Below are 15,530 nucleotides of genomic sequence, written 5' to 3' on the forward strand. Positions count from 1 at the left end.
TGACTAAGAACACCCTCCAACTCGACATAAAAAGATGCAGGTAAAAGAAAGTAGGACATTGGAAAAGTAGGAATAGATTGTAGGGCGCTCTTAATAAAAACTTCCTTTCCCCTTGAGAAAGAGGACGGACACACCAACTACTAATCTGTGCTTACATATGGTCTTTCAATCCCTGAAAAGCCCGTCGACTGTTACGCCCTACCATACTAGGAAGTCTCAAATACTGCTTTGGTTCCGTACAAATCCGAATACCTAAAAAATGAAAAATTGTACCTACGAGAGAATCAACAACTTTCAAAATAAAGTATATCAAAGACTTTGCAAAATTGACACATTGCTCGGAAGCTTGTTCATACTTCACTAAAACATTCTTGAGGGCTAAAGCACCTTTGACTAACATATTTCTAGAAAGACCACAATCATCCACAAACATCAAATGGGAAACCTGAGGACCACTAAGACTAAACCTGGCCCCCTAACCAAATTGTACTGATGTGCCTCTCGCATAAGAGAAGAAAGCCCATTACTACAAATAAGAAACAAATAGGGACTCAAAGGATCCCCTAGGTGAAGGCCTCTGCCCAGTGAAAAAGCACGACCCACCTCACTGTTTAAAATGATCGAATAAGAGACTAAATTTATACAACCGAGAACAAGATTTACCCATTGCCTAGAAAAACCCATACGTAACATTAGAAGCTCCAAGAAATATCATTTCACCCTATCGTATGCCATACTCATATTAAGTTTCAAGAAAAATGTCATCTCCTTCTCGTACGTTTCCTACGATACACATTAAGAATCTCATATGCCAAAATGATTTTATCTATAATTAATTGACCAGGAACAAAAACACTCTAAGCCTCGTCAATACACAAATGCAAGATATCCTAAAAACGGTCAACCAGAACATTCGAAATAAACTTGTACAACACCGTACATAAGCACAAGATACGTCTTATTAATATATGTAAGCGACAACCCATCGTTCAAATATTCAGATAATAAGACCCAATTTCGTCACCCACAATATGCCAAAACTTTTGATAAAAAAGAGTAAGGAGTCTATCAGTATCCGAGGCTTTTGTGGGAGCCATAGATATCACAGCCTTATACATATCTACTTCTATGAATCTAGCAGTAAGGGGCGAATTCATATCCCCCGTAATACACTCTGCAGTCCCCTCAAGAATATGACTAGGATCTCCCTGACTTCTAGAGGTGAACAAATCCTCAAAATATGAATTTGAAACATCAAATAGAGCCCCTGTGTCCCATAGAAGCTACCATTATCCTGCGTGGGATAAAAAATTTGATTTTTCTATCTCGTCTGAGTCGTTGAATGATGAAATAACCATATGTTCTTGTAACCTATTTTTTGCCAATTTACTTGCGCCCGTTGTTCCCAGCAGATTTCCTCTTAATTGATCTCCAAGTTCATATCAAGCTTGGTAGTCAACATATCCATCAAAGTCTCATTAGAGATGGCCATCGCTGAAGATCCGATAGACAATTACGCAGATGCCCTAGCCGACCTCGCCACCTATGTATCAAACCAATAGCCCAACGTTGTAACCTGCAGCAAAGAAACCCAAGATGCATCAAATAACTACCCGTACTACATGCCAAAAGCCGAAAAACTTCCAATTCACATGAGTCTTTCAAAACCCACCAAGATTCAAAACGAAAAGGACGTACAATCGGTCGTAAAAGTTGGGCAGTGTCAATAAGCAAAGGACAATGGTCCGAAAAAGAGTGTGGAAGATGCCATAGAGAGTAAGATGGAAAAAGATCCTACCAAGTCGAGTTTGCTAACCCTTTATCTAGTCACTCCTTAATGTTATTATCAACAAAGTTACCCCGTTCCCATATAAACCACGGTCCAGTATACCCCAGATCGTCCAACTGACAATCCGCCAAGACAGATTGAAATTCCTCCATCTGCCATTCCTCCCAGAGAGTGGCTCACTGCTTTTTAAAAGAGAAGAGAATCTCAAACATTGAAATCCTTTTTTTTTTCTCATGCAAACTATTGAAATTCCTAAAATGTTAAGCGTTGTTAATGATGAATGGGTTTTTTTAAATTAATGATCAATGATTGTACTTTAATAAAACGAAAAAATAATTTTTATAAACTTTTATAAAATATTTAATTTATTTTTATAAAATTTTATGGTTTTAATTAATTTATAATTATTATTTTAAAATTTAATTATTTTTAATTTTTAATTTTTGTGATTCCAGAATGAATCTAGACAATTGTATGTCTAGATTCAAATGAACGTGGTTAACTAGTTGTCTAAACTCTTTGTATACTTATTTTAAGAATAATTTTTTATTTTTTTGAAAATTTTTATTTTTGTTGACGTGGCACTATCACATTAGCCTTCAGTAATGATGTGGAACTACCACATCAACGATTACTAATTGTTGACGTGGCGTCTGTTAATGATCACGTCAAGATTATTGTTAACTAGTAATGATCAATGTTAGTCAAAGGGCTTATTTGGTCAGTTTTGTTAATATAGGGCTCAATTGGGGTGCAAAAAGTTTATAAAAGCATAATTGATTTTTTTGAGAAAGTTTGAGGCCAAAAATATCATTCAACCTTTTATTTTATTTTTAAAATTTGAATATTAAAAATATTTATTATATTTAAGTTTAAGGGTAAAAATGTCCTTATAAAAAAACAATTAAATTCTCAATTAAGCTCTTAAGAATACACTCAATCGAACCCTTAATGATAAAGAAAAAAAAAAACCAACTAGGTCTATCTCGATAATTAAAATATTCATTAAACAATTTGACTGTTAATAGACATTTACAGGACTAACAAAATGAATGAGAAACTAATACATGACATGCCACTTGGACAAATATACGTACCATATATTTAAAAAATTAAAATCATAAAAGTTATGAAAATATATTTAAAATACACATCTAGAATGAAGTTGGACAAATGAATATTTAAGTTTATTTAAATTTGGAGATCTATTTGTCAAGTTCATTCTAAATGTAGTTCAGAATATTATAAAATTTTATATATTATTTAAAAAAAGTTGTAAAATATTATAAAATTATAATAATTAACAGTAATTCATAAAAATTCTAACAAACTACAAAATATCATAAAATGTTTTAAATATTAAAAGATAGATAAAATATTATAAAATATAAAAATATTATCGAAAATTTATCTATGTCATGTGCTCTTATATACCCCATTTTGCCTTGCAATAGAATTTTGAAATTGCAAAATAAACACAAAAGTCATGTTATTTGATTTTCGTAATTCAAGCTGGCATTCATCAAAAATCTCAAATTAATAAGAAAAATTGTTTTAAGAGGTTATTGTGTTCATTTTTATATGAATTATGAGTACAACTAATACATACAAATTTGATTTTTCATTAACTAAAAGTATAATAAATTTGTTATGTAAGTTTTTAGGCTTAATTTGATTTACATATCATTAAATTAATATATTACATCATTGTAAATGTTTAAATTTTTGTAAATTTGAATAATTATTAACTTTGAATATTTATTATACATATATAATAATTGCAATAATTTTTCTTTTATATTCATAAATAATGTTTTTAAAATTTATTTAATTCATAATTTATAAAGATATATTGTTATTTATAATTTTTAATATAATTATATAATATTTAAAATACATTTTCATAACTTCGGACTTTTTTAGGTTTTAAGTATGACCTATCTCGGGCTTAAGCTTAGATCGATCTCGGGTTTGGATCTTCTTGAACTCAAGTTTTCTTAAGCTCGAATCAACACTGATGGGTTTTCGAGTTCAAGCCTACTTTGATGGTTATATTTACAATGGAGTGGAACATGTTTAACTTTGATTTTAACCACAAATTAATTAATAATCATAAAAGATTTGATACAAACCTCCAACCTTTAAAGTATAAGAAAGAAAAAGTGCAAATCATTTTTTAAGGCGAAACGATTATTATTCCAGAAAAAATTTCTAGGAAAAGCTTTCCAATTCTTATACATGTAAGAGCTGATGACTTGGTGAGTACGTTCCTGGAGAGGCATGTCTATAAGCAGCCCTGTAGGAGCTCCATTCGGCTTGGAATGACGGTTGGAGACTGCTAGATGATGCCATCACGGCTGATAAAGATTGAAATGCTAATAGAGAAGTCCAATCTTAAAAAACAAAGAAGCATCATGATTTTATATGCTTCAATAATCCATACAATACGTTGTTGAAGTACAGCAAATGAACAAAATAAGCAAGCTTAACCAAAATCTTGCAAAACCCAGAAATAGTTTTCAAGTATAGACACCAAAAAGATCAAATCTTGGAGTAAAGAGTTGATATTTTTGGTACATTGTTTGTTTGAAGGATATGTGTTGTAGAGGGTTCAAAGACCCTGACTTTGAGGGCAAAATTTTGATTTTAATTTTATCGTGTTTCATATTTGTCTAACTTTTTCAAGTGCATTTTAAATAATCTTCATGTGATGCTTGTAAGAATTTTATGTAGACCAAACTTATTAGAATTGGTGGTGACTTGTAAAACTCTTTTTATATGTATACATCTTATACCAAATTAAATCTTAGTGAACAAATTTGGTGAGAATTTTAAGTACTGTTTATGGTACAAGTTTTTAAATTAAGTAAGTAGGTAACCTTCTCTTATTTTGGATAAATATATTTGTATATCTTAAATCAAACCTTGCCTCCTTATATATATTTGCTTAATTTAGATTTTTTTTCTGATTTTGAAAAATATTACCATATAAATAAATTGTTAGATAAATTAAATTTTTTTTCCTTTTTCATCTCTTGCTTTGTTTATTTTATTATAATTTGTTTGGTGTATTATTGTTGATAGGAAAAGTAATTTCGATTTTTATTTATAATTTTTATTTACTTACGCAACAACAATAACAAAAACAAAATGATTATTTTCTAAGATATTCTAATGCATGATTTTAATTTCGTTTTCAATGATATTTACATAAAATTATGAACTAAGTCATCATCATGGCAACCAATTTTTTACTGAATGAATGCCTTCAACATTTGAGGCATGGGGTCCCATTCTAGATTCTATAATATGTATTATGTCCATTTTGTGAATTAACTAATGAGTAGGCAATAAAATGTTGGTAAAATGGTTTTATTATAAAAATATTGTATTGGTCTCAAGCAATGAAGAAGAAGCCACTTATTATGACTTGTAAAGTCCAATTCACGAGCCTATATATTTTAATTTAAAAGAAAAAGTTATGGATAGGTTTGTTTTGTAAATTGGTCCAACCCAACTATTAGCCCATTTTATTGTTTACTTAGTAAAAAAGTATAAAATTGGGAGCCCAAATGGTTAATGGAATAATTTGGTATTACACTTTCCCATTGGGTCGTCTTCAGTGATACAACTCCAAACCCTATCAACCTAATATTCCTCAAATGTTCCAACAAAGCTTTAATACTTTTTCAATGGTACGAGTTAGAAAAGAGATTGTATGAAATTGTGATTCCTTGTTTCTTTTCAATAGAGAATGACAAACTCGTAAAATCACAATTTCATACAACTATTTTTTTGTGATGATTTTTCATTGGTTGCCCATAAAAATAACAATTTTCAATTGAAATAGGTTTTGTTAACCATAGATTTTAAAATTTGTAGAAATCTAGGATTTTGATTATGAGAAATCATAAGGTATGATTGCAACTCTCATCCTTGTCTATTATAAACTACAAGTGTTGGCCAAAGAAAGCTATTGCTGAAATTCACCAAATTGGTCGCTCACATTAATATCCTGTGGGAAATTGACAGTTCCCAAATGCTGCAAAACCAAGACATGAAAAACTGCATGAGTGAATTAATTTGAAGGTAAATAAGAAAAAGGATAGAAGAAATACGTACAGGGACGTTGGGTGGAGACGTAAGCGGTACCGCTGAAAAAGCATGACCCACTCACACGTGCCTTCTTTTGATAGTAACTATTGTAAGCATACGAGGCATGTGCGACGAGTGAATTTGGATTATAACAAGCACCATTTGGTTGAATTGGCCCACAATCAGCCCCTCCCTCACCACAAGCATAATCCAACCCCTCCTGCAGCTCCTCCGCCTCAGCGTTGGGGCTGGCCATGCACCATGTCTGCCCTGACGTCGCCTTTGACACTCCTCCCCCGTTGTTCACAGGCGCCGTCTGATTCACGTTGCTCGCCGGTGGTGACTGGTTACCATTCAGCCCCTTTTGTGATAACGGTATGTTATATACCCTTTGCTCATTAGGGTAAAATAACCCATAGTTTCTCTCTGATGTCGGACCTGGTTTTTGGTTCTCGTTAAATAAAGCAAATATGTATACATTGAGTGGATCGTTGGGCCTCAAAGGGGTTCCATTTCCGGTCAAAACTCTTCGTACTAAGTTACCATTATACGCCGCCGCGTTGTCTTGGCTTGCACCAACTTCACCCGCATCCCCGGCGGAAGGCCACCCTGTCTCCGTCACCACCAACTTTAAGTCATCATATGTAAGAGCTGACATGGCGGCATAAACGGCGTCGACTTGAGCTTCGAAAAGGCTTTTGTATCTCAACCCGTTACCAGAATCAACCACCCCGGGATTGTCTTTGAACAAAGAGTAGTCGAGTGAGATAGTTTTACTGTTATCTTTGTATGCGAAGAAAGGATAAACATTGACCATGAGGTAGGACCCGGTTTTTCTCAAGAAATCCAACATGGGTATAATCGTAGATTGTACCTGGTCCGGTTTGAACGAACCGGCCGATGCAGGGTACGAGTTTCCCAAGCAACTGATAGCAACAGGGGTTGAGACTTTGATGTTGGAATCCAACTTTAATTTAACCAGTGAAGCCTGGATGGTTTTCATGGCGGGTACAACGAATTTTGTCGTGTCAGTTATATTCTCCGCGATAACTTCGTTTCCGATAGCTATCGCTTCGATCTTCGTTGCAGGGTAGTACTTAGCTATGTTGGCTTGAACCCAACCGTCGGAAAATGACTGATCATTGGCCGCCGAGGCGAGCTGTTCGTTCGGAAGACAGACAACCACGCTGATCCCCGAGTTTGCCAAAGCTGTTAGGACCGCAGAGTCGCTATCGAATATCTTCACTTTCGCCACGCCCTGTGATTTCAACAGTTGCACGACTTTGTCCGGTGGTGGCAAGTTGTCGGCCACTCGACCATAGTTAATCCCAACCGAACCAGCATCTGCAAAAATGAAAAGACAAAACATTGAGTTCCATAGTTAATCTACAGAGATTGAACTTTGAAGTTCATATATATATATATATATATATATATATACCTGAAACAGCAATGGCTGAAAGGAAAAGAATGAGAAAGGAGAAAAAAGATAGGGAAGCCATGCCCTGTTCTTGGGAAGGAATACCAAATCTAATGATAGAGAAAATGGGGAGTTTAAACGTAGTTATATATATATTTAGAGGGTTAGTGGGAAAAGGAAAAGAGTTGGGATTGAAATCCAATGGAAGCCACACCAATCTTAACCCTTTTCTCGCTACTATTTTTAGGTTAGTTTTACATGAGTCGACATACTGTTTCTCCGTTTTAAATTTACATTCAGTAATAGTAGTTCACTTACGTCGGATCTCATCCATGAATTGTGGAAGTTAAGTTAGCTCCCATTAGCAGCAAGGACATATGATCATAGCCATACATCATAAGCCAATTAGAAGATTGTTAACCTCATGTTTTACATTGATGATTATGGAAGTTAGGAATTTTACTTAAAAAACTAGCTCTCCTCTTAAATTCGTAGGTTGAGTTGACAACCAATTGATGTTTGGTTTTGTTATAGGATCAAATTGGAGTAAATTCCTCTAAAAATCATTAATGTGGTTGGGAAGTGACATGTTTTTGCTATTCCAAGTTAACTATTTTGCCTATCTTCATTCCCAATATATAAATAAATAAATAACCAGCCATGTTGGGTGGGTCAGTTGGTAAGGAAATGAAATCAATTTTTATGAAGAACATTCAATGTGAAATTTTACGTAGGTACAAATTTAGTTTCCATACTACAAGATGATTGTAACTTTTCTTAGTCACAAAGATTTCACTTCAAAATCATGTTTGTTTTTTTAACGTGTTCCTTCATTTTGATTTAGGGTGTAAAAAATGTACTATTAATTAAAGCAAGAGTCTAACCAAAGTTTCATCTTATATATATACTTAAAATAAGTTTAATGGAGTTTATACCATAATCATAAAGATTATGTTTTACCATACATATTGCAAAAAAGGTGAAAATTTACAGGTCAAGCCATTGGTTTAGGAAGATAATATCATGATTTATTGCCCACCCCATTACCCCTATATATATATTTGGTAGACTTTGTATCCATTAATGGGTTTATACTATCACGCTAGCTAACAAGTCTTCCAATTTCACATGATTGATTCAACCATTTATTTCGGTTGTAAATATATATAAATAATTGTTTAGAAATATATTTTTAAATAAATGATATATGTTTTAAATTCAATGTAACTTCTCTTTAAATCCAAAATTTAAACTTGTTTTTTTACAAGAGTTCAAAATTTTGGCAACTCAATTCCCATCTTAACAGCCATAATAGAGAGAATGAATTTGGATAAGATTTTTTTAAATAAAAAAAAAAGAGAGTATGTTTTCAATTTCGTCTTCAAGTTTGTAGAATATCAATTTTCCAATATGGAAAGGATTAAGATAAGATAAGAGCTGCAATTTGCATGTAGCACTCCACTTTCGGCGTGAAAATATTTGTAGGGGTTGTTTATTGGTTAAATTTAGTGTATTAATTGATAGGTTTTTGAAAACTTTTTCCCTAAGACTTTGTCCAATTTATTGGTATTAAAGTTTTTTTTTCTTTTTTTTTTTTTACTTATAAATTTTTTTACATATAAGAGTTGAAGGTAGGAGTGGTTTAAGAATCAAATTTAGAATATAGTTGAATATTTGAATATATTATTCTATGTGAGTTAAATTGGTTTAACTCATAATTTCTTCTCAACTTTTAAATAGAAAGGAAAACGCGTTTAAGCGCATTCGAATCTATATCCTTCTTAATTGTTGCATTAATAACGATGTTGACTTAACTAAGACTTAATCGACATATGTACTGTTGGGGATTGACCTATATATGCAATAAGAAAATAAAAGTAAAAGTAGAGAAGATCAAACACACAAATATTTAGGTGGAAAATTCCTCCAAAGAAGAGGAAAAATACTAAGGGTAAAAGAGACTTCACTAAATGAGCAAAAACTGAAAAAGTACAAGATGAAGATAATCTCAACAAATAAACCTAGATCCGGAAAGAACAAAGCATTCTGGCTAAAACCTGAAATTCCCTAAAACTTACAAAACTCTTTCAACCTCAAATATGATAAAGATGATTAATCTAGGTTACAACAACCCCTTTTTTAGGCTAAATTCATAGGTTAAACACAACTAAATAACCATAGACTAATCAGAGTTTAATTGGGAAACAATAGCAAAGTTTAACTAAGGGAAGAAAAACCCGATTGAATTGGGGAACACGTCGCCACATCGTATGTCCTTTGTTGGGACGTCATTTTCTTCTCGTCAAGACGTTGACTCTTCCTTGTCACAATGTCGATTTGTAAATACGAGGCACACTCCACAAATTTCCACCTTGACTTGTATTTTCTCATGCCTCCTTTTTTGAGCCCATCATGGGCCTATCTAAACCTTTGCAGGATACTTACCAAGTCCAAACCGGTGTTTGAACTTGAAAACTGGAAGACTCTTAATTGCATATTCATTGCCTAACCAAAAAGAGTCAAATTTCTTAAATTGACGTCGAGTCAACTCCAACTTCGTAATTGTCAAGGAAATTGTTGCTACACCAGTCAAGATTGAAGCTTGAAGAACATATAGACTACCAGTCTTTCAACATATCATCAAAATGAAAGCTCTACATGATACATTAATGCTACTTGACTCAATAACGATTTTGCAATTTTTCTAGTCCAACATACTCAAGGAGATGAGGTTTTTCTCTAAATCAGACACACGCCTGACATCTAACAGTGTCCTAATCTAAATGGTACCAATACTGATTATCTTACAGAGTGATCCGTTCCCCATACGTATAACTTTACCTTCAACTGAACTATATGTGGAGAATCAGTCCCTATTGGGACACATATGGAAAGAACACCCTGAATCCAGGATCCACTCGGACGTAGACTTACACCTTTCAATCGTAGACACCAACAACCAATCATCACCCTTTTCTTCGACCATATTAGCATCAACTACTTCATCCTCGTTCCTCTCAGCAGCCCTCTTGTTCTTATTATGCAGTTTGTAACAATATGCCTTAATGTGACCTTTCTTCTTGCAGTAGTCACATACCTTGTCTTGATTCCTCGACCTCAAGTTAATTCAGCTTCTCGCAACAAATCCGAGGGTTTCCAACCTGAACTACTTCTTGAACCAAACTCATTGTTGAGTTTTTCTTTGCTTAACAAGTTTTCCTTCACTTCCTCGAACCAGAGTTTATCTCTACCATAAATTAGGGTTTCTCTGAAAGACTTATATGAAGGGGGTAAAGAGCACAATAGTAGCATAACTTGATCTTCATCATCAATCTGAACCTTGACGTTCTTTAAATCATTCAAGAGAGAAACAAACTCAATGATGTGATCCCTAATAGATTCATCTTTTACCAAATGGAATGTATACAGGCGCTGCTTCAACACCAAGCGATTAACCAGAGACTTTGCAATATATATGGTTTCTAACTTTCTCTATAAGATTGTTGTTGTTTTCTCTGAAAGTACCTCTTGCAACAAATTGTTCGTGAGGTACAACTGAATTACAGATAGGGTCTTCTCATCAATCTCATCCCATTTTGACTAATTTAGATTTCAGGCTTTTTCTCGATAACGTTTTTTTCAGGCCATTCTGAACTAGGATTACCGTCATTCGAACTTGCCATAAAATGAAATTTGTGTACCTGTTGAACCTCTCAATATCGAACCTCATTGCCATCATTGAATGTGTCGATCTACGGAAGTTGAACCATAGGTTTAATACCAGTTTGTTGGGGATCAACCTATATATGCTACAAGAAAATAAAAGTAAAAGTAGAGAATATCAAACACACAAATATTTACGTGGGAAAATTCCTTCAAAGAAGAGGATAAAAAACCACAAGCAAAGGAGGCTTCACTAAATGAGCAAAAATTGAAAAAGTACAAGATTGAGATATTCTCAACAAATAACCTTAATCCCGAAAGAACAAAGCACTTTGGCTAAAACCCAAAATTTCCTAAAACTCACAACTCTATTAATCTCAAATTTGATTAAAATGATTAATTTAGGTTACAACAGCCCTTTTTAGGCTAAATTTGTAGGTTAAACACGACTAAAATAAACCCTAAACTAATTGGAGTTTAACTGAGAAACAATAACAGAGTTTAACTAGGGGAAGAAAAACACGGTTGAATTGGGAAACACGTCTCAACATTGTACATCCTTTGTAGGGACATCGTTGAGATGTCGAGTATCACCTCATCGGGACATCAACTCTTCCACGTCGCAATGTCGATTCATAAATACAAAGCACACTCTACACGTACCCATAGTTGAATTAGAACAAATAAAGTAATATATAATGATAAACCGTACGAGTCATATATTTATGCACCAAAATATACCGCAAGACAACTAATCAAAATTCCATTCCTTGTTGAACTTGGAAACAAGTATATATGGTTGAGTACAAATTGAGTTTGATGTTGTTTGGCTAAGAAGTTAAATATGTAGTGCAAAGTTCATTAAAAATTTCAAAACAGGTACTTGTTTTGGAATTAAACGTTTCTAACTCAAAACAAATATTTGGTCTGAAATCAATATGGTCCCCCAAAATCCAGCTGCTTGTTTGATAATAAATTTGATCATACATAATCTCTTTTGGTCTCAAACGTCATTGTTTTCATAATTGTGAGTTCGATATTTGGCACACTACCGAAAAGACCCATTATAGGCCACACCCTAGGTAGATAAAATAAATAAATATTAATCAATAATTCATTTGGATCAATATGTACAATTCAACCCAAAATCTTTTGAACAATGAAAAGTATTCTATGTAAAGAGGTTTCGGCATTTAACCCTTGAATTTCTTTTTAAATAAATTTGACCATTTAGTAAAATACATATTTTAAATATATTTCTATATTAATACTTATTTAATATTTAATATAACTAATTGGTTTAATATCTAATCAATTCAACCTATGATTAATTTAACTTTTGATCTTATTCAAAACATTATAAATAATTAGGGATAACAATAGAGAAAGGCATGGACGGATATGTCAAATTCGCATTGTTCCATAACTAATACATTCTACTCCCTACCCACCCTACTCTGAATGCATAATCTTTAAAACTACTACCACATTCATGAATAATTGATACATTCATCTTTGTCTCACCCAGATTTATTTTTAAAAATAACTAATACATTATATACCCTTTTAGTAGTTATATATTAAAAGAATTTAGGGTTTATTTTATTATTATTTAATTTTACATTTTACCTTTTAACAATTATATGCAAGGGTAAAATGATCATTTCATTTATTGGGGGTAGGGAAGGCAAATAATTATCATAATTCTTGACCATCCCTACAATTAGCTTATGACAATAACTTATATAAACATTGAAGAAAATATATTTTATTGAAATTTTTAAAATTTATTTTTGCAAAATAAAAATAAAAATATGTGAAAACTAAAAAATAATAAAAACACGTTTTGATTGTTTTTACTAAAATGTTTTGTAAAATTAAAATGATGAAAACAATTATTTTTAACTTTAAGGGAGTGGACATTGATTCAAATAATATAAATACAAAAATATTCTCTTTTTCAATAGTTTTTCTAATATTGAATCCAGTATACTAGTTTGAATGCATATAAATGTAAAATTTATTTTATTTTATTTCTCATATTTTTATTTCAAAAATATGTACGAAACATATTTCATTGAAAACATATTTTTATTTGTATTTATCAAATGATTTTTAAATTTTTTCATATTTCATTGAAAACATATTTTTATTTGTATTTATCAAATTATTTTTAAATTTAAAAAATAATTTTTAAAAATGAAAATAAAAATAATTTCAGATATCAAATTGAACTTAAATTTCTCATATTTACTGATTTTTTTCCACCAGATATTTATTGATTTGAAAATATATAATAAAAATATAATAACTTAAAAAATCTAGTCAGACGTAATTGAATTTTTGAACATTAAATAAAATTAAATTAAAAATAATTAAAATGTAATATTAAAATATAAAATTTAATTAAATCTTGTAATATTAATTTTCAATAAAACCCAATTTATGTTTATTATCTCCTAATGATTTCAAAAGGAGCTAGAAGTACATACTATATAGACCTATAAAATCCAATTTATCCCTATTAACTCATAATCAAGGTAGTCAGCACTGCAAGATACATCATTTTTTCTATTAGAATTAGTGTGTATTGATTCCAATTTATTTTTGTGTATCATTTTAGATTTATCGATATTTTTAAATATATATATATATATATATATGTATATAAAGTATTTATAAATATCAACTTAAATTACATTAAATAAATTTCAAATATAAAATAATCATGTACGGTTGATGCATAATGTTCCGATAAAATTTCTATTATTTATTATCATAATGGTAAAAATTAAAATTTGTATATTTTTAATTATTATTCATGCATCAATTGTTATATAATGTTTTGACCAATACGATTAAAAGTTAAAATTAGATGGAATGAGTTGATACGATCTATATGTATCGGAATTTTAGAAAATGTGAAAAAAAGAAGAAGAAGTTAATTGTAGGATTTATTTATGGAACAATGTGGCCCAATCGAAATTACTGTAATTTGTGAGAAATCGACTGAAAGAAGGTGAAAATATAGATTATAACATTCTTTGTTAGAATTAAGTGACCCAAATTCTTATTTAAATAAAATACGATGGAAAATAAAATAAAAGTAAAATCCATACAGAACTAGACTTCTTTTATTTTATTTTAGAATAAGGGTTTTTAAACCTTATTAAACTTCATCTATTTTACATTAATTAGGATAAGGTGTTTCAATCCTACTAGAATATGGCTTTACAAGCCTATAAATAGACATAGTCTATTCCTCTTGTATTGATTCAAAATTTTTGACATAGTAAATTTTCTTCTCCTCTGCCCGTGATTTTTTCCCGAAAGGGTTTCCACGTAAAATTTGTGTGTTCTTTATTTTATTTTATTTTTTACAAATTTGGTATCAGAGCTTCCGGGTTATTCATCTCGATCATGGTAATGGCGTCTTTGAAGTATGAAATTCCGCTGTTGGATCGCAACACCAGATTTGCGTTGTGGCAAATTAAGATGCAAGCAGTTCTTACACAAATGGATCTGGAGGATGCCCTGCTAAGGATAGATAAGATGCCTTCGACATTAACAGATGAAGAAAAGAAGCGTAAGGATTGAAAGGCGTTAACACAATTACATTTGCATTTGTCCAACAAAATTTTGCAGGATGTGATGAAAGAGAAGACTGCCGCTGCATTATGGAAGAGGCTAGAACAAATATGTATGTCGAAAACTCTAACAAGCAAGTTGCATATGAAGTAGCGTCTTTATGCTCATCGTTTGAAGGAAGGTGCACCTGTACACGAACACTTAACAGTGTTTAAAGAAATTCTCTCAAACTTGGAGGCCATGGAGGTTTAGTATGATAAGGAAGATCTAGGGTTGATTCTACTTTGTTCGTTGCCCCCGTCTTATTCAACCTTTAGAGACACAATTTTATATAGCCGCGAGTCTTTTACAGTTGATGAGGTTTATAATTCTTTAACCTCGTATAATAAGATGAAGCATCTTGTGGTTAAACCAGACTCTCAGGGAGAGGGTCTCATTGTTCGTGGGAGACAAGATCTGAATGCTGATGATGATCGTGGTAGGACACAGGAGCGGAATCCTCGTGGTAAATCTAAAGGTAAATCGAAGTCTTCAAACAGTGGTAAAACTTGTAACTTCTGCAAGAAGAAAGGGCCTATTAAATCTGAGTGCTATAAGCTACAAAATAAGATTAAAAGGGAGGCTGCGAATCAAAAGGAAAAACAACCAGAAAATTCCGGTGAAGCTGATGTTGTAGAAGATTACAGCGATGGTGAACTTCTAGTTTCTTCTATCAATGATTCTAAAGTAAACGAGGAATGGATACTTGATTCAGGCTGCACCTTCCACATAAGTCCCAATCGGGATTGGTTTACAACTTATGAAATAGTGTCTAAAGGTGTTGTTTTGATGGGAAATATTGTTTCGTGTAAAATCGCAGGTGTTAGAACAGTTAAAGTTAAGATGTTTGATAGAGTTGTCAGAACACTTAGTGAGGTACGACATGTTCCAGAATTGAAGAGAAATTTAATTTCGTTGAGTACTCTTGATTCAAAA

General features: G+C 32.0%; 1 protein-coding gene across 1 annotated transcript; it reads right to left on the reverse strand.

The window, feature by feature from the left end:
* Positions 1 to 5,664: 5,664 nt before the first annotated feature.
* LOC108482241 (glucan endo-1,3-beta-glucosidase 7-like) lies at positions 5,665 to 7,517 on the reverse strand. Its single transcript, XM_017785355.2, has 3 exons — positions 7,326 to 7,517; positions 5,912 to 7,228; positions 5,665 to 5,831 (listed from the first exon to the last, which is right to left on the reverse strand). The coding sequence occupies exons 1-3, from the start codon at positions 7,384 to 7,386 to the stop codon at positions 5,797 to 5,799; spliced, it is 1,413 nt and encodes a 470-aa protein (XP_017640844.1). The 5' UTR covers positions 7,387 to 7,517; the 3' UTR covers positions 5,665 to 5,796.
* Positions 7,518 to 15,530: the final 8,013 nt, after the last annotated feature.

Source organism: Gossypium arboreum, chromosome 1 (assembly GCF_025698485.1).
Source record: "Gossypium arboreum isolate Shixiya-1 chromosome 1, ASM2569848v2, whole genome shotgun sequence".
In the NCBI taxonomy this organism is placed as follows: Eukaryota; Viridiplantae; Streptophyta; class Magnoliopsida; order Malvales; family Malvaceae; genus Gossypium; species Gossypium arboreum.